The 27,303-nt window shown below is 39.9% G+C and overlaps 1 protein-coding gene across 1 annotated transcript; it reads right to left on the minus strand.

Moving 5' to 3' along the window:
• Positions 1-6,221: 6,221 nt before the first annotated feature.
• clnk (cytokine dependent hematopoietic cell linker) lies at positions 6,222-19,627 on the minus strand. The gene is made up of 17 exons (XM_004545822.4): positions 19,502-19,627; positions 15,513-15,553; positions 13,561-13,708; positions 12,539-12,591; positions 12,384-12,438; positions 11,163-11,213; positions 11,042-11,082; positions 10,900-10,910; positions 10,727-10,810; positions 10,462-10,486; positions 10,247-10,271; positions 10,083-10,158; positions 9,985-10,001; positions 9,811-9,905; positions 7,583-7,657; positions 7,266-7,421; positions 6,222-7,181 (listed from the first exon to the last, which is right to left on the minus strand). Exons 2-17 carry the CDS (start codon positions 15,513-15,515, stop codon positions 7,029-7,031), a joined length of 1,068 nt encoding a protein of 355 aa, XP_004545879.1. The 5' UTR covers positions 15,516-15,553; positions 19,502-19,627; the 3' UTR covers positions 6,222-7,028.
• Positions 19,628-27,303: the final 7,676 nt, after the last annotated feature.

The following is a 27,303-nucleotide window of genomic DNA, read 5'->3' on the forward strand; positions in this document are numbered from 1 at the left end:
TGGAAACAACGCCGACGATCTGACAATGACACACTGAAAACAGAGGACTTAAATACACAGGAGGTGATTAGGGGAAGTGTGAACACATGGGGGACCAGCTGACTGACATGAGCCTAATGACAGGACAGGGGAAGTAAAACTAAATACAATGAACAAAGAACACAAAATAAAACAGGAAACACTGAAAATAGACATGACAACACAAGCTTAACAGACCTAACACATGATGAACGATACAAGAACCCAAACACAGAAACCAAGGAAACAACAAACAATGATTGCCTTTAACCTCATCTAAAAGCTAAATAGGAGTGACACATTTACCCTATCGCCTACTGGTGTTGGCCAGAGGGCCCGTTGGCATGATATGGCAGCCTCGCCTCTGTCAGTCTGCCCCAGGGCAGCTGTGGCTACAACTGTAGCTGCCTCCACCAGTGTGTGAATGTGAGAGTGAATGAATAGTGGTATTGTAAAGTGCTTTGGGTGCCTTGAAAAGCGCTATATAAATCCAATCCATTATCATTGATGCATGCTCAATCATCCAGGTAAGGAAATCCCCAAAAGTTGATTCTGGACGTAACGTTTTCAGTGGGAGAAACGTTTCATCATCATCCAAGTGACGTCTTCAGTCTCAGCTGACTGCAGGTTTCAATCTTATAAACAGCACATTTGCATAATGACTGAAACCAGCCCACTGAAGGAACAATGTGCTGCGAGGTCTGATCCTTGATCATTAATATGCAAATTCTCATGACCATTGATCAACAACCACTGATCAAAGCTCACTCATCAAAGCTCACTGATCCATGTCCATGAGTCCCATTCACAGAGAGTTGGGGAATGGCTGCAATCACAGCATTGTAAGATGGTGACAGACGTACCCTTAGGCCCCTCCTCCACTCAGAGATGGTCTTTCCCTTTTCACGTAAATGGCCTCCTTGACTCTGCGCTCAAACCAGCGTTCCTCCCTGTCCAGGATGTTACATCCTCATCCTTGAAAGAGTGTCTCCTGGCCTGTAGGTGTGAATAGACTGCAGAGTCCTGGCCTGACAATGTGGCTCTGCTGCGTTGTGCCATCCTCTTCGCCAGAGGTTGTTTGTATAAATCCTGGCAATCCTCCTGCACTTAACAGCGTACACTATGTTACTCTGTTTGTGTCGGGGGACCCAATCCTTGGGGTGGACCAATTTTTGTATTTTGTAGTTTAAAAGCCACAGAGACGCGGTGTTTAGAAAAAATGTGTCTCAACTGTTCCGATACTCCTGACACATGCAGTCGACGGCACTTGGTACACTTAATAATCACAGTCCTAAATGGGTTATCTCCTATCTACATAATGCAGTGTCTGCTTTTTGGACAGACATACGGGGTCCAGGGCCATCCAAAGAGATCACTGTGACCTTCAGCTGACTTCTGCTGATGCACAACTATATGATCCATTTATAAGTACGGTAATGAAGAATTAAACTCATACATTGCCAGCGAAGTTTTTCTGCTCAAGCTTAAGCTAATTCAGTTAACAATAGTTCTGCAACAATCATGTAACCATCACGACTAAGGAAGACTCTGGACCGGACCTATGCAGGTCAGATTTTGGGAAGTATATGACCTAAAAAGAGGTCATTCATTAAATTGTGCATCTACACTATTAGGCCACAACTCTTAATCTTTGAAGTTGTTTTCTATCACATTAGTATAAGTGTATAAAAGCAAGCACGCAGCCATGCAGTGTGTCATAAACGTTTGTGAAATAATAGGTTGTTTCTAAACAGCTCACTGAATTTGAAATCGGTATTGTAATAGGACATTACTGTTGCAATAAGTTTGTGAAATTCCTAACTTCCTAGATATTCCACAGCTGTAGGTACTATTATTGGAAAGGGGAAGTGTTTAGACCCCCCCCCCCCCCAAAAAAAAAAAAAAATCATGACCAGGGTGGGGGCAGTGCTGAAAGATACAATGCATAAGAACAAACACCAGAATAAACACCCCGAGGCTGCTTTTATTGTTGCTGGCGACTTCAACCACACCAACTTAAAGCCAGTCCTCCCCAGATTCCACCAACATGTCTCCTGCCACACCAGAGGAGACAGGACTTTAGACCATGTGTATTCCAACCTGGCTGGAGCCTACAAAGCCACACCCCTCCCCCACATTGAACAGTCGGACCATCTCTCCCTGTTCCTCACACCTCGGTATTCACCACTCATCCAACGTGTGAAACCTGCTGTGAGGACAATTAAAGTGTGGCCAGAGGGGACAGACGCAGTGCTCCAGGACAGATTTAAAAACACAGACTGGAATATGTTCACCCACACAGACCTGGACCAGTACGCCTCATCTGTACTGGATTACATCTCCGAAACCACAGACAGTGTCACCACCCAGAAACGGATCACCATGTACCCCAACCAGAAGCCTTGGATGAACCGGGATGTTCGTCTCCTCCTGAAGGCCCGCAACACCGCCTTTAGGTCAGGAGATGCACACGCCTACAGTACAGCCAGGGCTAATCTAAAGAAGGGCATCAAAAAAGCCAAACACCATTACAAAAAGAATGTAGAAGAACACTTCTCCAACTCCAACCCCCGACGCATGTGGCAAGGACTCCAGACCATTACAGACTACAGGACCACCAAACCCTCCCCCGCATCCTCTGATGTCTCCTTCCTCAACGAGCTCAACAACTTTTATGCTCGTTTTGAGCGAGGGAACCCCACAACCACAACCAAAGCAGACATGACGCCAGACCACCAACCTCTGACTCTCTCCCCCACCGATGTAGGAGCGGTGCTGAGCAGGATCAATGTCCACAAGGCTGCAGGTCCCGATGGCATCCCCGGGCGTGTTCTCAGAGTGTGTTCTGGGGAGCTTGCAGGAGTGCTCACAGACATATTCAACCTGTCCTTGGCCCACGCTGTGGTACCGGCCTGCTTCAAATCCACCTCCATCGTCCCGATACCCAAAAACTCCAACCCATCTTGCCTCAATGACTACCGCCCAGTAGCACTCACCCCCATCATCACTAAGTGCTTAGAGCAGCTGGTCCTAGCACACTTCAAATCCTGTCTCCCCCCCACCCTGGACCCCCACCAATTCGCATACCGCCAGAACAGGAGCACAGAGGATGCAGTCTCCATCGCACTGCACTCTGTCCTCTCACACCTGGACAACAACAACACCTACGCCAGAATGCTGTTTATAGACTTCAGTTCAGCGTTCAATACAATCCACCCCTCACAACTCATCAGGAAACTGACAGACCTGGGTATCAGCTCCCTCATCTGCAAATGGTTACTGGACTTCCTGACCAACCGCCCCCAACATGTCTGGCTGGATAACCACTGCTCATCTACCATCACAATGAACACCGGTGTACCACAAGGCTGTGTGATGAGCCCTTTCCTCTACTCCCTCTTCACCCACGACTGCAGACCTGCTGATGGTTCCAACACCATCATTAAGTTTGCAGATGACACCACGGTGATTGGCCTCATCAGTGACAACGATGAGGCCGCCTACAGGGAGGAGGTGGATCGTCTGGCTGAGTGGTGCGACACAAACAACCTGCTGCTTAACACCGAGAAGACCAAGGAGCTCATCGTGGACTACAGGAGGAATGCTGACCCACATCCACCCATCCACATTAAGGGGATGGCTGTGGAGCGTGTGAGCAGCTTCAAGTTCCTGGGAGTCCACATCTCCGAGGATCTCACCTGGACGACCAACTGCTCCAAGCTGGTCAAGAAGGCTCACCAGCGCCTCTTCTTCTTGAGGACTCTGAGGAAGAACCACCTGTCCTCAGACATCCTGGTGAACTTCTATCGTTGCACCATCGAGAGCATCCTGACCAACTGTATAACAGTCTGGTACAGGAACTGCTCTGCCTCGGACCGGAAGGCGTTGCAGAGGGTCGTGAAAACTGCCCAGCGCATCGCCGGAGCACCACTTCCTGCCATAAAAGACATCTACAGGAAGCGGTGTCTGAAAAGGGCTGGGAAAATCATCAAAGACCCCAGTCACCCATCACATGGACTCTTCACCCTCCTGCCCTCTGGGAGGCGCTACAGGAGCCTCCGGACTAAGACCACCAGGTACCGGAACAGCTTCTTCCCCACAGCTGTCAGACTCCTGAACTCTGCCTCCTGACATCTGACCCACGTTAACACACGGACTGAACATACACACACCCACAATGGACAACTGTACCCTCAAACACACAATAATAACATGGACTGAACCACCACTCACAACCACTAGCACTTTATATAGCCTCTGTAGAAACTATCTACACCCTCACTTATCTTAACTGCACTACTGTATAGCTCTGTGTAAATAATCATTCTGTACATTCGATAATTTTTAATCCTACAACTGTTTACAACTTGCATAGTTCCCATTTCTGTATAGCTGTATATCTCAGATTCTGTAAAGTTATTTATTTCATATTCTGTATAGTTTTTCATATTTATATCCTGTTCATAGCCTGCACATAGCTTGTACTCACTACAGCCTGTACATACTTAGTTATAGAATATTCACAACATACTTCATACCGTGTACATTATAACATACCATAATAGACCCATTTCTGTAATATACTCACATATCTATATTATTGCTAATATATATTGTAATATATCTATATCACTAAAGCACTTCTGGATGGATGCAAACTGCATTTCGTTGCCCTGTACCTGTGCATGTGCAATGACAATAAAGTTGAATTCTATTCTATTCTATAACGGGGTTCGCTGACTCAATAACCACAGAGCCTCGAAACCTCCCCCTCCTCAACATCAGCACAAATGCTGTGCACTAGGAGCTCCATGGTTTAGGTTTAAATGACCTCACTCTGGTTTTGTAAAACTAATGGAAAATTGTTCATATTATGCTCTCACAAGTTTACTGAGCCACTTCTGCACCTTTGTTTCTCTCCTTTGACTCTGCCATCTATCAATCGATCGATGTTTTTAACTTTGACTGCATTTCTCCATGAGCTTACTATCTGGTATGGCTGTAATTATGCATACCAGTTCATTATTTTTGACCATCTGCTCCTATCCTTCAAGGTCACATGGGTCAGCTGGAGGACTGTTGACTGTTGCTTAACCGGGTGAAACTCTCTCTCAAGTTGAACACAGGATACACACACACACACACACACACACACACACACACACACACACACACACACACACACACACACACATGCAAATCTCCCATGTACACAGACACGCACTCCCCCCCCCCAATGCCTCCAAACGTTTACTCCCACCTGAAGTAGGCAGGCGGATCTGTCTAGCACTGGAAGGCTGGCTGCTGTGTACATGGACTAACTCCTGACTCCCCCCCCCGCTGCAAGTCATGTGCTTTTAGGTTGTAAGATGTGAAGATTTATGTGCTTTCTGTGCTGAGGTGTTTTTTTCTGTTCTCAAACTGCTCTCCCCGAGGAGCTCAGTCTGAGAGGATATCTTTTTTCTCCTCCTCTTTCCTCGTGTGTATTTCCATTGTTTTTTTCGTACCTCCCCTACCTGTCTTCCCAGTGTTATGTTTGTGTATTCCATGTATGGTCAGAAAGGGTGCTCATGATGACACCGGATTGTCTGGTAGCCTTTTAAACAATTTCCCTCGGGATAAATAAAGTATTGTTACTCAACCAATCAATCAATCAATCAATCAATCAATCAATCAATCAATCATGTGACTTGAAGTAGTTTGTTTAGCCTTAAATTTGTTATTTAGTATATCTGTCATTTTCCCACTTATATTGTAAAAATTAGTAAACTTTAGTTCCATGTTATAAATGGTTTCACTTGCTATCTTTAGTTAAGTTACCAACAGAAATACTGCAGAGCACTCTCTAAATCAATTCACTGCACTTAAGCCAGAGCCACTGAATGGCACTGAGTCAAGCTAACTGAAACCTAGCACTGGGAATTTCCCAACTCTTGTAATAATTTAAAATAAAATTGTGATAAAATAAAAATAAAATCTTTATAACATTTCGTGCAGTTCATGACTGAAAAACAGCATTGTGCTGGTTAAAAATAAGGACAGGGAAGTAAGTCTGATTTAAGAAAAAGAAAGGAAAATGTGAAGTAGGTATGGAAGTCCATTCCTGCCAAGAAAAGTATACAAGGAGGCGAAACACATGAAAATGCTAACTTTTTTATATGGATTCATGATCAGTGTTTAACTGAATTCCAAATCAACTGTCCAAAAACCAGATTAGTATTTAAGAGATTAATATTTAATATTTCTTTTATTTCTCAGTAGATATGTGTATATGTTTATACACATATCCATATAAAGCAAAAAATGACCAAAGATTACGCTATTTGGTTCTAGCTTTTTGGTTTGTATAATTGTACAGTTACAGACTTTTTATTTTAGATTGTTGCTACAAAATATACAATTTGAAGACATTAAATTAGGATAATTAGGGTAGATCACTATTATCTGTCAGAGAGAAGTGGGTCTCTAATCGGGTCCGGGGGACAAGGGATCTGTAAAAAAATTTGTTAAATTGCGCTAGATCATTAAGAAGTGCATTTTACAGATTGGGGACCATTTGATTCAATAACAAAAGCATATTTTATCCAGTAATTGCTACCATATTATGGAGGAACAGGAGGAACTGATATGATTGTGACTCACTACAACAATGAAATAATGAAATCACTTGCTAGTTTATTAGCCTGGTAGCTAGCAGGTGTGGGAAGATTTTCGAATGCTGTGGCAGAACCAGCCAAATCGATATTTTGATTATAGGAGGTTTTGTGTCACTGGACCCAAAGAATTTGAGAACCACTTGTCTATGGGATTAATTTAAAAACCATTAGCACATTATTATTATCAAAATAACCAGAATTTATAGGCACGTCTGATCAACGTATATATTTTTCTTTTACAAAATCCATCCACCCCAACTTGCTCAGAATGACAGCGCTACAGTTTTTGTGGAACTGTGAACACACATGACACAAGAAGCACATTGACAAATCTTTGTTGGCAAGGTTCACATGTTATTGTAGCAACCGTTCAACATCCCCTTTTGTTATAGGAAATGTCAGCACACAGTTGTCTGGGTACTTGTTTCCCATCGCGGTTCTCCCACTGACAAGTGTTATTGGAAATATGGAGTGGAACTTGATGATGTCTGCCACAGAGTCAAACATCTGAGGAAAAATAAAGGGAATTAGAGTAAATATAGTGCGATTGAGGGTTCTTAATGAAACATTTTCTGAAATGTGTTCACTCACATCATTTGAACGATATCCTGTGCCCAATGCGTACTTTTTTGTGCTCTCGACAAACCGAATTTTGACATTGTAAACCTTCTTCTCATGATACACAACCAATACCAAGGGTTCAAAGTTGCTGTTGGTGGAGCAGTCTCGTACCAAAAATGCACCATCCTAATGGGAGGAGTTACAGAAAGAAAAGAATACTCCTGTTAAACTGTGCTTTTGTTTTTACACTTTCAACTGATATAGATCCAAATAACTATGTTTAACATCTGCCCAAGCTTAAGACATGTTCAGTTATATTTTTATATTTAGAGTCCTTATTCATATACCTTGTTCACCAGGTGCAAGGCGTGCTCAGCATCTGCTCGATTGCATGTCCCGATGTACCAATCTTCCTCACAGGTCTACCAGAAAAGTTCATTGATCAGTGGATTCAAAGCTAGTTAATATCACGTTGTGATGGATATCATTCTTGATTACAGGATTAGTTTGGGTTAATTATGGATAGTTGTGAAAAATTAGATACACCTCCACTGTTTCCATAGGAATTAAAGGGGTAATTAGCAACCAGGTGATGCCAATACACTTGATTACCTGATCATCAGCACATGTGATCATCTCTAAAACACAGAAGCTTTGGCATTTTGCTGGAAATGATTATTCAGGTGTTTGTTTACACAATACTACAGTTTTCCCAGGAGTGGATTCCCCCAAGAAATTCACCCTAAGGTCAAACTGTACATTGCTAGGTGCTGCAAAATAAGTGAAAAATACCCAAGAGCTACATCTTAGACTCTACAGGCCTCAGTTAACATGCTGAACCTTAAAGCTCTCGAATGTACAATTAGAAAAAGAATGAACATGTTTGGCCTTTTTGAAAGGGTTACCAGTAGAAAGCTACTTCTTTCTGAAGAAACGTAGTAGCATGGCTGCAAGTCTGCAAAGTTGCATCTTAACAAACCACAACATCTCAGGAACAGTCTCCTTTGGACTGATGAGACCAAAGTGGAGATATTTGGCGTGGCGAGGTGTAATTTCTTGGCTCAGCTGCTGGAGGGAAAGGTGGAGCAAAGTGGTTGAGGAGAAGTGCCAGCTGAAGAGAATAGTGCATCTGCTAATTAAGCTCTCCTACTGAATAATAGGTGTTAAAAACTGTGTCTATGCAATACTGAAGTGACTCATAGTAGCAAAGATACTTGCTGCTGCCACATGCTAAACATAGCATGTCAGTGCAAACACCTCTTACCAACTGGTGGTGGAGGTATGATGGCTGGGTCTTGTTTTGCAGACACAGGACCTGTGCAGTTGATCATAAACTCCGCTGCATACCAAAGTACTCTTAAGTGAAGTCTATGGCCATCTGTCCAACAGCTAAAGCATGACTGAAACTGGATCATGCAACCGGGAAAATTATCCCAAGTACAGCAGCAAATCTACAACGAATGACCCAGTCAAAGTCCAGACCTCAACCTGATTGAAATAGATGGTGGGACCCTAAGAAAGCTGCACATGAACAAATGCCTGCAAACCTCAATGAACTGAAGCAATGTTGTAAAGAAGAGTGGGCCAAAATCCCTCCACAATGACACAAGGGACTGGTAAAGTCCTTTAAAGTCATTCTTGAATCCTGAATCACTTAACCTTTCAAATGTCTTTTTTAGAGTTCTATGAAAATTTTAAGTTTGGAAAGAAAAGCGTCTGGACTTCTTAAGTTTCCTTGAAGATGTTTCCCCTCTCATCCAAGAAGCTTCTTCAGTTCTAAGAGCAGTTGGTGGAGAGTCCCAGATTTTAAGCCCTATGGGAGCGTCCCCAAGAGGGTCATGGACCCCCTCTTGATCCTCTACCGAATCACACGAGCCAAGGTGTGAAAGTGGGTGTGGGTCACAATCAGCCAAGGTTTCAGGTGAACCCACTGTGAAACCTATCCCCACACTGTCATGTGATTTACTGAGGTTAAATGGCCCAGGATGTGAGTGGGTGTTAAGGTGTCTGGGGAGGGAACTCAAAACTGGATTATAGATGTCAGTTGGTGTCATAAGCCACCTTCTCTGTTCAAAGATGGTCGTTCACAGTGGACATAGATGCTTCTTTCACTCCTCTTTCAAACCGTCTGTCTTCTCTGTCCAAAATGTGAACATTGGCGTCCTTGAAGCAATGACCTTTGTCCTTTAGATGCATGCGAGTTGTGTCCCGTGGAGGTGGCTCTTCCATGTTGTGAACCCATTGGGCTAGTTTTCACAGTGGGTTCACCTGAAACCTTGGCTGATTGTGACTCACACACACTTTCACACCATGGCTCATGTGATTAGGTAGAGGATCCATACGGGGCACATGACTCTCTTGGGGACACTCCCATAGGGCTGGGAATCTGGGACTATCCACCAACTGCTCTTAGAACTGAAGAAGCTTCTTGGATGAGAGGGGGAAAGTCTCTTAAAGAAGTCCAGACGCTTCCTTCCAAGCTCCTTAGAGTACGATGACCTGGATGACTGAGAACCTTTACAGACATACTTCAACAAAAACTTTCTTTTTCACATGACTGTGGCAGCACATGTACCTGTTGAGGCTTTTCCATTGGGACAAAGTCGTGCTGGTCAAAGTCTTCTTTCGTCTGAGGCCATTCATGGTGATGGCGTTTTGATGGGACCCTTTCTTTAAGTAGATGTCAGGGGGGACTTATTAAGTCAGTAACTGTATAATGACTGATAATGATGAGCCCAAAGATACTTACCTAGACTTTGATGGGTCCTAAATAAAAGATAAAAAAGATGCATGTAAATAAGACATTTAAAAAAGCATCTTGAGAAGCCTGAAAATATAAAGTCAGACCTTCTTTCTAAGTGAGACTCCAAATCCAGTGAATGCCTGTAACTGCCAGGTGTAAGACTTTCAGAACTGAGTGGACCTAAAAATAAAAACCCTTTATGTGTTAATACAGTTGTAAACAATTATTGGTAACACTTTATCACAAGAGGCTGTGATTTTTATCTTACCTTTCATATGTGAACTAAACTCTGCCTGTTAAAAGTATAAAAAGAGAGTTAAACGGCAATGCTTGGTGAAATTTGTAGAATAAAATCAAATGTATATATGAATCAGGAAAGCATGTTTATTTTACAGTATTTCTCATAGGACTTAGTTTGTTAAGAGATGGTGAATAAAACGCAAACAACACCTTCTAATAGGTTCAGCATTTTCAGCTACTTACATTTCTAGTGGTCCCGTGCTCTCTGCTGAAATCAAATGACATTAAATAACATGTCAGAAGAGCCTCCAGCATTTGCTGTGATAATCTTTCCAACCAGCAGATGGTGTCATCGCTACACTGTACAAACTGTGGGGTGTTGTTTTTGCTTTACACCATTATTGCAGGGGAAAACGTCACACTGGGTTATCGTCAACTCCAGCAAATTAAAACCACAGGGAACTGGGACAAGTGTCAGGTTCTATATGTAAAATAAAACAGTACTCACTCTCTCCTGCAACCTTGCTGTGGAGCCTTTCCAGACAAGACATTGACCAACTCCAGGGTAAAAGGTGACGGTGATTGCAAACTCCTGCAGGAACAAAGAATCAAACAGTAAGTGCATCCATAAGGCAGATAAATACAACAATGAGTAACTTAAACAATAATTTAGCAAATTACCTTTGTGAGTGCTGTAATGTTAGAAAGAGAAAAAGTTGGTCACCTTTTTAATAGTTTGTCAGCATTACAATTTATTGAAAGATAAAAAAAAAGCAAACAAACAGTAGTACAGTAAACTGTATTGTTTGGCAGGTGAAGTTACCTGTTCTCCTTTTGGCACAGGTGGAATCCTCCTATCTGTAACTACACCACGTGAATATACAATATGAGATTTAAACTGTGACCCAGAAAGGCAAAACAATTTCAGTCAGCTGAGATGTTACCTGTTTTCATCTTTTGTCGGCCAGGCTTCAGATCTCTATTTATCACAGGTGCTGTGTTTCAAACACAGAAGACAAAGGTGAAAAGGTTCTTTTCTGGGACAGAATCAGCTTTTACTCAGTTTACAGAAAACATTACAGTACATTTAACTAAAGACAACCAGCATCCTTCAATTAATCTGCAATAATCAGCTTTAGTATTAGAGGATGCCAAATCTACTGAGATCAGAAGCTGTAAATCTATGAGAAAAAAGTATTTTATGTTAAGCTGCATTAAATTAAACAGAAAAAAAGAGTCGCCAAAGACTGCACATCACTAGAGGCTGAATATTTCTCACCACACCATGCATGGATGAGAGGTATATCTAGATCCTGCTTAGTTAAAAAATATTCTTAAGAATTTCAAGACAATGTCTCCCATTTTTGAAATGTTTATTAATTTTAAATGTTTGCCCTTCCCAGTGGTGCAGTCACCTCTATGCCGCCCTCTGTGCCATCTCTGGTAAACTTTTCATGTCAACCTATCCATTCGTTTCTGAGCATTACCACAAACAATACAACAAAAAGACATACAGACTGATGAAATGAACTACATAACTTCATGTTATCTGGTTGAGTTAAAAACTAGCTGAATATCGACAGCTACCACTAAATCCCCAAGTTGTTTAGGTGGAGTTGACTTTCCTACTTTGTCAGTCAAGTGTAAAACACAACTTCAGATTTCTTTTGAAGTACTTTCTTTTCATTCTTCTTTGATTTTAAGTGACAATTAGAGCTAGTATTTGCTTCACTATGTTCATTAGCTAGTCGCTGCCCACTCTGGCAGTGCAAAGGTGCAAGGGCAGGCAGCAACTAATTAATGAAGTTAGTTGCATCATATGGGTTTTCAGCATGAGTAATGCCGTCTAAGTGACTCTGTGCTTTGATGAGCAGCAACCAAGAAGAGAGAAATTATTAAGCCATTGCAAAGACTAAGTTACCTTCAATATTTATCCAATGTTTTCTCATTTTCATTGATCATATTTGCCAGCACAAGCTGCTGTTACCAGGCAAAGTATGGATGTGCGCGATTATGTAATTAAGTTATTTTAACTGTTAATTAACTGTGATTTAATAGTTTTGTTTTTCAAGGTAAACAAAGATGTCTCTGATTTGAATTTCACTGTTACTGTTCAGTATCTTTACCACAATAATCACTCAATTTTAAATGCGTTGTAGGTTTACCTGTTGAAAATGGTGTTTCTCTGGATGGACATCTTGGGAGGATGTTTGAGTTTCCCTGATTGATTGAAGAGCACAACGAAATGTGGAGTACGGTCAGTAAGGTAGTTGCATTCAAATTGTATATTCATTAATGAAGACCAAAAAAGAAACCTTACAGGGGAGAGTGATGAAAGGTTGTGAGCTGATGATGACCTTGGGAGATCCCTGTCTTAAGAGCCAAAGAAACACTCTCATCAATGACTGTGATGATAGTACTTTAAGAAGTTCCAGTGTAAGCTGACAGTTTAAACACCCTGTGAGTTTGTATCATTCCTGTAAGTCGGTCGATGTCGGTCCCAGTAGTGCACTGCAGCAGCAGACTGTATTGATTACAGAGGGAGAATGCTCCAAGTGTGAACAAATTTAAAAGCCACATTCACTATAAAGTTGTAGACATGCAGCTGTGAGGCCCCTGGCTGCGGGCCACATCCAAGCAGGAGAGTAAAGCGAGCTTGTTCGCACTGCACATTTCCCTCTCTTCCCCCTCAGCTGCTGGATAATTGTAATCTCCCGCAGTCTGACTCAGCCAACAGATGGCCCTGGAGACCCACTGGCAGATCATGCTCACTCAGCATGAGCTCTTTCTCAGATCCAGGCTGCTTTCATTCTCACCACAGTTTGTGGTAGATCTGTTTTTTCCCCTGCACCTCATTCAGCTTCATTCTAATTACATTCATGAGAGCATTTCTGTGTAGGAAGGTAAAATAGACTCAGTGTCCCTGTGTCAAGTACAAATAGTACTTTAAGTCAAGTTTGAAGAAGTTTGGGAATTATTAAAATCATTTTAGTGGTTTTAGATTAAGATAACTGCTTAACAATTCATTTAATAATTACTTGTGGATGTATGTCCTTAATCCACTGTATATGTATACATTTAAGAAATAATGAAAAAAGGAAATAATAAAACACTATTAAACATAATAATAATAATAATCACTAAGCTCCTCTTACTTTCATGTTTTAATGTGCTTTATTAGGACCAAATGAACAACTTTTCTCAGTGGTCTCATTAAAGACGCTTTAAATACATTTTCAACTCATGAAATTAAAATCAAGCTATAGCTGAGGTAGTAGCAGTACTAGATGTTAGTATGAACAAAACTAACATTAAAATAGAAATGAAAGACTTTCTTTCTACCTGCATACTCTTGGTCATCATTTATGGGCCTCGCAGGAAGAATGCGTACACTAAGCACTTCTTCCTGGTTATCCACCACGTCGTACTCTGGTTCCTCTACGTCGTTAGCATATCTTTGAGTTCTGTTCCTTTCTGCTCTGCTGCGATCCTGTGAAAAGAAAATTGCAGCTTCTTTAGAGTGGGAAATGACACTGGCCTGCTGTTATTATTGCCATTATTTTTGTTTTTTGTTGTAGTTTTTTTTAACTTGCCTTTTCTTGCCCTCAACATCAGTATAAAGTAACATATTCTGAGCAGGCAACTCTTTGCAGTTTCGATGCACATACACTACACTAAGCACAGGAAGCAACTATGGTGATATAACCCGCTGCTTGTCCCCCAGGGATTTCCTCATTTACAATTACACAGGCACCAAAGCCAACACATCATAGAAAAAGAGGTGATAGCTTGTGACACAGTGTTAAAAATCAGCAGCGTCTATTTCTGGGAGTTAATGACATATGACACAAAGTGCATTGTGACCATGTTTGGTATTTTGTTCCTGCTGTTGCAAATTTGGAAAGATGGGTGAGATTACGGTGAATACACAGTTAACGGGTGCATTGATCGTGCCGAATCAAACCTGCTCCTCTCCTTTAGTTAAAAACCTCCTTTGCTTTTAATGAGGAGAAGTCAAGACTGACTTTTCCACAAGGAAATTGATGTTTGTGTCCAGCAGGTGCAGTGTCACCATTAGACATTTGTGCACCACCCAACCTGAATATTTTGTGGAAACCATGTGTCCATGTTTTCTGTCTCTAATGATGCACCCTGAGACTTTATTTTAAAAATACTGGGCTGGAAATGTATTTTTTTAATTCCCCATTTATTAAACTAATCTATCTAAACTACCTGACTAACGCAGTCTTAATGAGAAAATTAAATTGCAAGCAATCCTTAATCGACATTTAAACCAAATAAAAAAAAGTAACAGTATAGGTTTTTAAACAGATATTAGTCCTCCTCAGCTAAAAACACTTTTATGAAAAGAAAACATTTGAGATATGCAACATTAGATTTTACTTCAGGTTTGTTACACATTTTTGTAGTTTGCTGTAGTTCATGATACAATGTTCAAAATAGTTTTTCAGAATATGATTGAACTATAATGTTTTTGTTGTAGAAATCAACTCTAACTCGACATTTTCAGTCTTTGAATCATCATATAGATCATAGAGTTCAATAGAGTTCAATAGAGTTCAATAGAGTTATCCAGATGAATGAGAAAAGAACAAAAACATACGTTTAGGTTTTTAAGTTAAGATCAGATTTCGTCCCTTTCTGATGTACATGCAAGCCGTTTCCTCTTTCCAGAGGACTTTGGTCATTACGTTTGAGTGTTAGCACTTTGCGCCATGCAATGTCGTTCTGCTCTGCACTTCTGAGAAGCATCGTGAACCTAAGCGCTTAGGAAAGTACAGAAGAAGCTTTCCTCTAAACACAGAGCATTTCCTTGTAATACCTTGGTGCTGACATTACATAGTAATCGCCCAAACAATACGTTTACCTAGAATATATAACAACTATTTTAATTTCTTTAAACCTCTTATGTTTTTAAATGATAGACGTATAATGTATTAATTCATTAACAAGTATTATTAATAGTAACCAACACATGTCAGCAGAGTGCATGTAAACTTATGAGAAAATTATTGTATAATTGGTGACACTAATATAAAATATTTCACAATTTCAGTTTAGAAATGATATTACTAAATCACAGAGAACAATCCTTGTCGCCTACAATGTGTTGTTTTTACAATGCACTAACAATGACAGAGCAGAATCTCACTTCAGTCATTTCTGTGCTAAAAGGTAATTACACAGGGGGCTGCAGACTCCCAGCGTATCCCCTGGGAACATTCATGTGGAACCAGCAGCGAAACGCTGTGGATACGGCCGCCATAACTCACCATTATCACAGCAGACTCATGGCTGTTCCCTCTCTCTGCAGCTAACGAGGGGGTGAAACAAAAATGAAAAACATCATTAGTTGGGTGTTCAGCAAAAGAATGTGGCCTTCCAATACAGTTTGTCCTTGGACTTTTCTTACTCAACAGTTACACATGCAGAGGAATGAGGTCATTATATACAACAAAACAGAGCCGTTTGTGGCCTCCTGCTGCTGTCACTTGGAGCCATGATGTTTTCTTTCGGGTGTGAATTATATTTTTAACATAACAGAAACTGTTCAGCAATTTTTTTAACACTTTTTAAAAAAATGTTAACTCAATCCATCCATCCATTGAAGGTTGATCATTTGACATTTGACATTACCACCTAGGGGCGGGGAAAAAAATCGATACTGTGTAGTATCGTGATATTTTGTTTGCTAATGATGTATCGATACAGGGACAGCAGAAATCGATATTTTGTTACAAAAAAGGTTTTTGTGCTCTGACTTCAGAGCATGTTGATCCTTTTTCTGAGCAAGAGTCCTGACATCCCTTCACTGTCCAAATGTGTTTAACTTGTTTTTGGCAGCAATAAACATGACAGTTTACTTATTTTAATTTAAGACGTGTTTTATTTTAATTAAGTTTAAAACTTTTTTATTTAACGCAAAATTATGTATTGTTTTAATTTACTTTCAAATTCTTCAGTTGCTGAAGGGGCTGCATAGTTTTCATATTGCATAGTTCAGAATAGCTGTAATTGTACCAGATGGTTGCATTCAGTTAAGTTGGACTAGACTGTAATACAAACCGTTCAGTTTGTCAACAATAAAACTGAAATGAGAGAAAGACTGAGTGCGAGACTTTGATATTAGATAAAATGAATATTGATAAAGTTTACCTTTATGTACAGAATCTGAATATCGCAAAATATTTTTTAAAATTGCAATAATACCGTATCGTGCGTTATGTATTGTGATAATATCGTATCGTGGGATGTATGGTGATTCCCACCTCCATTATCACCTGGCTTTGGAGTTTGTTCTTCAAATGGAAGGACTGATGATGCCAAAAAGCAAAAAGCAAAAAACAAACAATCAAACAAACAAAAACAAAAACAAAAAACCAAGCAAAACAAAAATACCAGAACTATTCAATTATTCTTATCTTATGTTAAGCACGCTGAGTTTACATGTAACAAAGTGTCATTGAAATTAACACTGACGAGTTTTTCTTGGTCATAGCTGAATTATGGTCAACAGTTCTGACCCCCCCCCCAACACCCAAAAATCTAAGAAACAAACCAAAAAACTTGTATTAGTTAAAATTCATGACGATGATCAAGTTTGCTAATGATTATATTTGACTTTTTAAATATAATTGTTCACATATTAACATTATTCCTACTTAAAATGAGGTTCTGCAGGATTTGAAGGAAGAGACGTGACCTGGTTTAGATTTATGGAGGTGCTTATGGAGGTAACTCATATTAATAACTGAGGACACTCAGTTTATAACTTTTCTAGACCAGCGTCAGTGCTACACACTCTTGCCTTCACTCTTGGCTCAATCATACAGATGAGTTTACCTAAACTTCAGTGATGACTGTTTTATATAACTTTCTTTTCTAAAAGGTTCGGTCAAGTGTCATCAGCATAATGAGCAATAAGGCTGTATTGGCGGATTATGGGAGGCAGAGGAAACGTGATATTAGATTTTGGTTAAATACGCAAAGTAATTAGCATCCCGAACAAGTTGTAGATCACCCAAATAAGACCAGATCAAACACGATCAAACGTGAGCCTTCCCTGCAACTCGGTAATATCACTGCATGTGTCTAAAAGTATCTCTCTGTATGGTCAAGATAATGTTGCTGATTTTTACAATTTTGTTTACAGTTTTGTCTTAAAAATCTAACAATTAATTCATGAAAAATCCATAAAATTTAAACTCACAACCGTATACAATGTCAGAATTTAATCCATGAATAATTTAACCGGTCAACACTCCTTACCCCAAACATGCTGGTGCTGGTGTATTTTGAATCAAATAAACTTAATATACGTTAAATCTGATTAACTTTACACTGTTTGAAATACACTGTATTTCAAATGGTTAACACATCACTAGCGAGAGTATGTCCAAAGTAAAAGTCTTACTTCTTCTGTAATTTAGAGGCACATACTTGTTGAATCACAATGTGCCACAGACGGTTTTCTCATTAACAGTTCAATAATTAGGTGCTCCAGAGGTTTCAGTCTTTCTTAATGCCAAAAAACGGGGGTTAAAGTGAATAAAAGTGAGCAGATTTTACGTGGTCCACAAGTTCGTGAATATCACAAAGGTGGCTGTGAAATCGTTTTAAATTTGATCACATTAGATCACTCAGATCAAATGAACTGAAATCCAATCTCACAGTGAAACAGCTGAAGGGCACAAAGACAGTTGTTATGCTTTTGCATTAGCACGCTGCACTGAGACAGACTCGTGCAGTCACAGTTCCTTCACTTGTGTAATTTTCAAATTTTAACCTCCTAGGACCTGCGTCCACATATGTGGACATCACATTTTGGGATATTTAGACCAAAATACTAAATTTTGCTCTACAAGGGCCTGACATCCACTTACGAGGACATTATTCTGCTACTGTTCTATCAAAATTGTGAATGAATATCCTCAGATGTGGCTCTCATTTTTCCTAAAAACAAAAATAAGGTAAAAATAAAAAAATCTGGTAATTCTTTGTGTTTACATTCATCGTGTCCCAATCAGCCCAAATATCAAAGAGAAATTAAAAATGCTGCCGTGGAAGAGTTCGGGTCTTAGGAGGTTAAAAATATTCCATGAATTTTAAAATCCTGTTTTCAAAAAGGGCACAAAGAGGAAAAGAACCACATCCTCACGAGTTATCCACCAGTCTTTGATTGACAGCTTTTGATAGTTTTCTTTGGCCATGAAGGAAAACAAAACAGAAAGCAGGAAGGAAACCTGCCCAAAATAGGATTTAGGACATTTCAGCAATTTGAGGGATTGTGAAAATGCCAGCTGACATTAGAGGCTACCGACTCAAGAAGCAGCAAACTCAGTATTGGATTTGGCACTGTGGTCTAACACTCTGTGGGGCTGCCTGACTGCTTTGCAGAGCTTACTGGGCCACGGGAAGTGGGGTGGGGCGAGACATATGAAAAAGGAGATTAGATACATGGAGCTAGCATCTGAGGTTAAGCAGTTAGTCTGGAAAATAAACTTGTGCCCCATGGAAATTGGGTGCAGAGGATTGTGGCAACTCAAACCACCAGACTACTTAAGGATTTGTGACCTGGCTTTGCTACGGAGATCAAGAACGTATCAACTGCAGAGAGCGAGAATAAGCTCAGTGTGAGGAAGCGCCATCAACAAATTATGATGATTATCATTAAAAGTTATTTCCCTCTGTTGACACACGTTAATCGATTTGTATCGATTTGCAGGTAGTTAGAAGCAAGTAGATTGGTTCGCTCTTTGTGCATCTTTTATCAAACTCACTTAGCACACTTGACTTTTTAGGTTGTGCAATAAAAGCGCTCGTTGACAGTTTTCATTTTATGACTGTAATTTGGTTACGCAGTGTGAAATATTTCAATTTTGCTCTGTGTTATTATTTCTGTGAATCAAAATTAGAGGCACCTTATATTTCTAACATACATATATATGTATTTTTAGAATTGACCATAATTAACTTGACACGGTTTCAATCACACTTCAGTTTTAGGAAGTTCAATGTTCATAATAAATAATAATAAAACGACTTTTTAATCAAATTTAAACCAACTGAAATCTTGTTCTTGAATTTTAATCAAAGTGAGTTTCTCATCTTTTGCAGCAGCTCTTGCCTTTTAAAGACCCCCTTTCCTATTCACACATTTTCATCTATTTTTAGCACAGAGAAACATCTGCGCTTTGTTCTTTTGTAGCATTTACACACTCACAAATGCAGAATTTCAACATTCAACTCAAAGTGAACCCACCTTTCCTGAAGATTATACAGCAAGCACACCTTCATCAGTAAGTGACCAGCAGTTTTGTGCTTCTTTGGTTTGTGTATGGTTATAGAGAGAAAGTGTCTGCAGTATGTCTTCCTTCCCGGTGTACGCGCAGAGACACTGAGGTTGCATCAAGTCTCTAAGTCTCAGAGTTAAGCAGCCCACTGTAACCTAAAATAACTTCCTGTGTGGTGAGTAACTGGCCTATAACTCAAGGTCTTCTCTGTTTTAGACAATAAAATGGTTCTTTGCAGACAGTTTCTACTTGTGCATCTGTGCCCTGACTTTACTGACACTAAATTGTCAATTCAGAAAATGAACAAAATATTTTGCAGACGCATCCTTTCAAACACGAGTCTTCGTTTAAGTTTCTTTATTACTTCTGTGGCAACTTTTAGCTCTGTGCGAATTATTTCCTGTGTTGTTTCGCCCTGTGATTTTGACAGCTTATTGTTTGACACTATTTTAAAAGCATGCATAAAGCTAAACACTACACCAGATGCTCAGTAAATCAGGGTCGAACGAATCTTTACTAAAGTAGGTTTTTCTGTTGATTTTAAAAGGAACATGATGACATTTCGACATCTGCTCTGCCAAGCGGTAAAGGAAGCACGGTGACATTTACCCATTCTTCAACTGGCTTCATTTATGTAACAACCATATGGGTGAGCCCAAATTGTAATCTGAGTAAATATTTTAGCACGAAATTTGACTTCAGTGCAATATTTACTCATTTTATAGCACCTAATAAAGTATTGAGGATATACTTAGGAAGCACTGCTAAAAGAAAAGCTTTTGTTCACACATTCAACCCTTTAGCATTTAATGTGATAGTTATAAACCCAGAAACCCAAACTGGACAGCTGTAAACATGTAACTAACTAATATTAGTAATGTAATAGCTCAAATGAAGGAAATCTGCTGAATCGTGTTTTAAATGCGTCATTGTTGGCCATGAAGTGACATTGGAGTGAAGCTCCAATGCTCACTGAGGATAGCTCACGATAAACGTGCAGACAGTACTTATTGTTTTCTTCTTTTTTAAAAAAACTTGATCTGGAACAAATCCAGGAAGGTATTTAACGAATGTTCTCTTTAAATGCCTCATTTTCTCACATTCAGAAAGTGGTGACCTGTGCACGCACTTAAGATGACCTTTTAGCTCAAGAGAAATGGAAAACTTTTTGGTCCTTCAGTCCCAAGATTGCACACATTATTAGAGCTTCGCTTTTATTGCTTTGGCCATCTGTAAATGGTAAAGCCTGGAATCAATGCACTGCTGACATGTAATTCTGCTTCATTCTTAGATGATAACTGCTATTTTTCTGTTAATTGTGACTTTCATGTACTTTGATCCAAGTAAATATTTTTTTATAGGGATCTAAGTAGTTAACTTGCAAACTATTATGATAATACAAGCAATAGAACCAAGACTTCTACAAAATAAATACTTTTTAAAAGAAAGTAGTTATATTAAAAGATGTAATATAAAAGCGTAAATATTTTTTCACATGTTTTTCTTTTCCGGGCCAGCTTCTTCTGTTCTCCCTGTTCATGCGAGCAAGTAGTTTTTGTGTCTTTTTAAAGTTACTTCCTGTTACATTTTGAAGAGTTTCATGTGTTTGCTTTAGTCATTCGATCCTTTTCCTTTTGTATTCATGAATCCATTTTTATCCTTCTCTGTGTTCTACCCTGAGCTTCTCACCTGACTCCTGATCCCATGTTCTTCCTCTGTGTATAATAATTCTAGTCATATTTACCATCCTGTCAGTCACTGGGTCATGCTAAAGAAAACTTGGCCATGATCAGTGCAATTTTAACAAAACAGATCAGGTTACACATAATTTATGAATATAATTTGTTTTTGTTTTTTAAGTAAACACAAAAGGAAAGAAAAACATGAAAGAAAAACTTATTTTTTTTGTTTCTGGTGAGTTCGGTTAATAAGCTGTCAGTGGCTGAGCTGAACACCCACATTCACAGTAGTTCACATAGTCTGTGGGCACATAGTAACCTTACTGCTAACCTTTGTACTGTTTATTTTAGTTGCTTAGGTTAAAGAAGCCACCTAGAGCAACTGAGTAAAAAATAAATTACATCATACATTATTGGGGATTTAAATGCTTTTAATGCTGCCGTTATGAAAAACTGAAATACTGAAGTTTCAGACGACTTCTCAGCGATCAGCAAATCCATTCTAGAGCTGACCTGCCTGTCTGTTTAAACAGAGTAATGCTACAGCAAAGTGTCTTCCTGTCTGCAGAGGGTAAGAGGCCTGGTCCCCTCTAAAAAGCAATGCAGCAGAGCACGAGCGCACAAGGTCAGTCTCTCTCCTGTGGTTTCTTCTGCAATGGTATAGCCTGACTTCCTGTGAAAGATTACCATCAAGCCTCTCGTATTCTCACTGATGCTTATCTTTTGAGCCACAAATGCCAACTCCCTGAACATCTCTACACCTTGGCCCCCAGTGACAGCTCCACTGGCCTGTCAATCTGGCAGTCCATCCTGTGTCCTCAACCCCCCCCCCCCCCCCCCCTCATCCTCATCCCAGCAGCCAAAAAATGAGCCTCCTCTATCCTGGACCTGTCATCAAGAAATAAGATCCAGAGTCCCAGTCTGGGGTGTGATGAACACAAAGGCTGAATATGGGAGAGATTTGTGTACGTGTATGATCAAAGTTTCAGTTTAACCCTCTCAGGCTCAAATTGAGTTTTTGTTGCTAATACACAAAAGAATACCTGCAGTGGTACTTCTGAGTACAAAAAACTCATAAAATATGTATGTGGGGGAATCAGGTTGTTAGCTTTTAACTGTTGCAAATCTGCAACGCCTGCCTTGAGAGGGTTAATATCACCTAAGCTTCAGTGTATTTATAGTTGTCTTGCTTGAGTTACAGATGTTGAATTCCTAGCTCCACAGGAAGGATGCATGTGAGTGCGCTGATAAACCACATCACGTAAAGAAGCATCATTGAACAGCTGCAGAAGTAGTCTGTATCAGGAGGCCCTCCTCTACACAGAAGAACCACAAAGTGACAGTAACTGTGGGCTGACATTTCCTGCAAAGAAATTACCTAACATTCACAAATGGATTGGTTTAAACATATTTCCCAATAGATATTTATATTTGGGTTTTTTTTCTGACCAATCAAAAGATTTATTTAGCTTTTTTATGTCTCAAAAGCTGAAAGAATAAAAAAGAAAACAGACAAGACTCGGTGTGTAAAGCCGTCTTAGCGGAACTGCGAGGCTTAGGCAATGCTGCACTTTGTAATGACAACTCACTGAAGCCCTGTTGTATAAAACCCCCCACAAAAAATAAGTTCAAGCATTTAACAAAAATGAAGCTAAAAATGCCAACGCAGTGTGGAAACCTAAATATAACTAAACCTGATCTAATAGAACTCTATTTAGCAGAACAACTTAAGTTAAGTACGAAGCATGACATTTTGTGTGTGACCTTATCAGTCTCCTCCATCGTTGCGGAGGAGTTTTGGGGCATCCTTCTTTTTCAGCGTTCAGTTCATTGAGGTTTGTGGGCATTCATTTTAGCACAGATCTCTTAAAGTCACACCACAGCTGAGGTCTGGATGTTGATTTTGCCTGTTTGCAAGACCTTGATTCTTTTCTTCTTTAGCCCTTTGGCTGTAGATTTGATGCTGTGCTTGGATTTACTTTCCTCTTTCATTGGCCGGTTTCAGCCAAAGCTTTAGCTGTGGGACAGATGGCCTCATGTTTGACTGGAAGGTGCACAAGTCCTATGGCTGCAAAACAAAAAGTAAAACCTCAACCCGTGTGCTGACAGTGGGTATGACATATTTGTGCTGGCGTGGTGTCTTTGGTTTCACCAAATATGGCAACTTTGGTCTTATCTGCTGAAAGGACTTTGTTGTTTGGTCAGATGCAATTTTTCACAGACCTAAGCTGTGCTGCCATGTTCTGAGAAGAGCATTTCTCCTGGCAACACTTCCTGTCGTGAAAATTTAAGATATATCTGCAGTCCCCAGGTAGCTACTGAAATGATAAATGAGGCCTGTAGATGTAGCTCTTGGGGTTTTTGCAATTTCTCTAAGCATTTCTCCATCTGACCTTTGGTGAATTTGCTGGTGAATTTGCATCCACTGCTAGGAGACTGGCACGTTTCTCGAATGTTTTCCACTTTCCTACTGTAGAATGATGAACGTCAAATGGTTTGGAACGCCTTTACAACCCTTCCCAGATTAATGGACAGCAAGAGTTGCTGTTTTTCCTCCATTGCATTGTGTTAACACCCGAATGTTCCAGACCTGTACAGCACCAACACTTCTGCTTTAATAGAGGTGGTCACTTTTCAGACGATTAATCAAGTACAGGAGCACCTGGCTGCTAATTAATAGACGTGTATCTGTTGTTTGTTTTAAACAAGTGTTGAAAACAAATGTTTCTACATTAGCTTTTGCTTCATCTTTATTCCATTAATTTTCACCATTTTAGATCTAATGCATGTAGGGAAGTTTATATGTGTGAAGAATGTAAGACCATTTGCTTGACTGTGTCTGTGTGCTGGAACTGAAACTACCTATAATTATATGAGTGTATGAGTTTGAAAAAGTGCTATGCAAATATTATTATTATTATTATTATTATTATTATTATTATTGTTATTGTTGTTGTTGTTGTTGTTGTTGCTGCTGCAGCATTTTGGCTTGCTATTTGTGATCTATTTTAGAGCCTCTTTATTTTCATATGTTCAGTTCCTTTAGGTATTTCCCAATAAACTAATAGTGAGATAGAAGTGAAAAGTCTTCATTTCAGTCTGGATTCTCACCTATTCCACATTTGACTGCATGCTTTTAGAACAGTCATTTTTCAAAGTTTCAAAAGTTGTCAATAAAGGTCAGTGTTCACCATAATAAGCACTTAGCTTGAATTATGCTTCAATCTTTAATGATACAAAAATGACACCATGTGACTCTTTCTTTGTTGCATTATTTGTCACTATGGAAACAAACTTACTTTTATCGCCACGCGTTATTTAGTTGACATTAAAAGCTCTAGATTTAGCAGTAGATGGCCTTTATGCAAAGAAGACACATGTTATCTGGAAAAGATTGAATGACCTGCAGTCAGTGAGTTCTGAGCCTGCTGACAGTGTGATTGAAAATGGTTGTAAACACGCTGTCAGTGCCCATTGATGATGAAGGCCAGCAAGGACATCACAGAAAATATGTTGGCAGAACATAAAATATGAAGACGGTTCATCCAAATAACTTCACACATTTCTCCTCTTTTGATCCCCAACAATACACCCACTAAGTGTGGTGTACACATACAGAGATACATGCAGAGAATCGTTCCTTTAGTTAGATAGAGGAGAAGGATGAGATAATTTCAAACAGTCAGATAAGATCGCCGAGAGAGAGAGGGCAGGCAGTCTGACCAGTTTGGCTATCTCTCCGATGAGCGTGTGATTCAGTGGCGTGAATAATTAAAGCTGGGAGCAGAGATAGGAATCTGTAGACGCCAGGCTCGGATAATACTGGACGGATATCAGGGGCCTTTGGTGCGGGGAGGTGGCAGCTGAGATGACATTAGTCACTCTCCAGTGTGCCCTGGGCAGCCGTCAGGGTACAGTGCTGAAGGTCAGAAGATGATGGATGGACAGACACCGGCGGTGGCTCGTCGCTGAAGTTGACTAGAAAACGAATGTCCTGTACATGAAATATTATCCTCATGGAGGAAGATACCTGATCTGATACTGCAGCGATGTGTCATGGTTATGTGAACTTTGTGAAAGACTGTGGTTCATCAGCTTCAACTGAAAAATGTGGAAAGACGGATAAATGTATTGTGTTGATTATTCAGAAATGCATAAAGGTGATGTTAATAAGAACGCTTTCAGATTGTCATGAAAATGATTCGTTAGACATTCATCTTGCTATATTAAGTCATTAAATTCTTCATCATAACTACAGATTAAAGGATGTACTGCCTGATCTGTGTCTGTGAGCTGAATTTGAAGGGCCATAGTGACAGATTTGTTTTTCTCCCCTCCTACATAGTGATTTTTCATTTTCCTCTCTCTTATCTTGCTGCTTTCTCTGAGCCAGATGTCTTTCATGTAAGCTGCACAGAGACACAGTCAACTGTTAGCGTAAACTTTACTAAGAGTTTTTTTTTTGTTTAGTCTACTGCAAAAGGCACAACTGCCCACTCACTGATTGTTTGCATGTTTATAGAAACTAATATTGTTTGGCTTGCAAATGAAGCTACTCTAAATTTAGCTTGTGGGTAGATGTCACAGCATGCAAAAGTTGTTCTGAAACAAACCTAACCACAAAAGAGCGTCCTCCTCCACCCTGAGCATCAGTGTGACTGTACTCAGTCTTTTTCTCTCAATCTTGCATCCATGCAACGCTCCATTCATTATAATGGTAGCAGTGTGTCAGCAGAGCCTCCAGGAAGGAACCCCATATTCAGGTCAACTCACAGTCAGAACGATTCCTTGATTATTCCTTATTTATCCCAGTCATTCCCCCTGCTGTGGTGTGGAGTCTCTGGAAGATGTGTGTCTGAGTGAGTGGAGCCAGGGCTAATGAGCTGAGAGCTGGCCTGCTGATTGTTAGTAGGCTAGGAGCTGTGCGACAACCCACTCAGAAAGCACATTCAAATCATCAGAAGGCCAACCCTGCATTGAGATTGATGCAGGCCAGTGACGCAAGTCAGTAATGCAAATGTGTAGGTGTTTACTGCCTTGTTTTATGGTGATAAAAACACTCAATATGCATGTAACTCGAGGTTGTTCCACTGGAGAGGTGATTCAAAATCTGACAAGGGAAAAAAATGGCTATATCAACAGCACTTAGACAAAAACATTCCAGTACTGTCACATACAATCTGCAGCCATGCTATCAGTTCTGTGAGGCTTTAGGCACAGGGTTGCTTTGATTTACAAAGCTCAGATTAGCATGTTAGCATGCTATTTGCTAATTGGCACTGACTGCAAAGGTAAGATAAAGCTGACTGGAGTTTGTTATTCATTTTGTAGTAAAAATGGAGATATACACACTTTCACCAAATAACAACCCTAGATGTAAAGGCTAAGAGACTGTATGATGGAGGTGGCTGTGGTGGTTGTTGAGATAGTTGTTTCCTCTGGGTGTTTGATTCATATTCACTGGAAAAATATAGCACTGACATAAATACACAGCAGTGATCATTCTTGTACCAGATGCCATGAAGTTACAGCCAATACTTGTTAGCATATTTAACTCAAAATCATAAAGTTTGTGCTGAGACATTGAAGGGAAAGTCAGGTGTTTAGCAGGTTCCGAGTCCACTGTCCACTGAATTTCTCCTTCCTCCTAATGTCCAGACACAAGCAGTTTGTGGGGTCAGGTTAATTGGTGATTCTAAATTGCCCAAAACTGTGAATGTGCATGCAATTGTCTGTCTGTCTCTCTGTGTTAGCTCTAGTTTAATTGGCAACCGGTACAAGGTGTACCTGCCTCTTGCTATAAGGTGCCTATCCAAGTGTTGGATTACAGTACAAGACAAAAATAGATTAGTCTCTCTCTTACTTTTTGCAGTTAAGCTGTAATGTAACGTGTTATTTTTAACTTTCTAAGATTAGCTTGTATGAAACCAATAGCTTCTGTACATACATATTTAAGAGAGGTGATACTTTTTTTTCTGCTAAAGTATTTAAAAAAATACATATGATGAGCTTTTGTGTTCAGTGTTTAATTTGATTTTGTATAAAATAAAATATGCACTGGTACTGCCCACACACACCCCACCAAAAAACTA

Source organism: Maylandia zebra, linkage group LG2, assembly GCF_041146795.1.
Source record: "Maylandia zebra isolate NMK-2024a linkage group LG2, Mzebra_GT3a, whole genome shotgun sequence".
In the NCBI taxonomy this organism is placed as follows: Eukaryota; Metazoa; Chordata; class Actinopteri; order Cichliformes; family Cichlidae; genus Maylandia; species Maylandia zebra.

Coding starts and splice junctions, on each gene's coding strand:
- clnk (XM_004545822.4), bottom strand. Junction 11,214..12,383: donor AGAAACACCATTTTCAACAG/GTAAACCTACAA, acceptor TTTGAAACACAG/CACCTGTGATAAATAGAGAT. Junction 10,487..10,726: donor CAGCAAGGTTGCAGGAGAGA/GTGAGTACTGTT, acceptor ATTTGATTTCAG/CAGAGAGCACGGGACCACTA.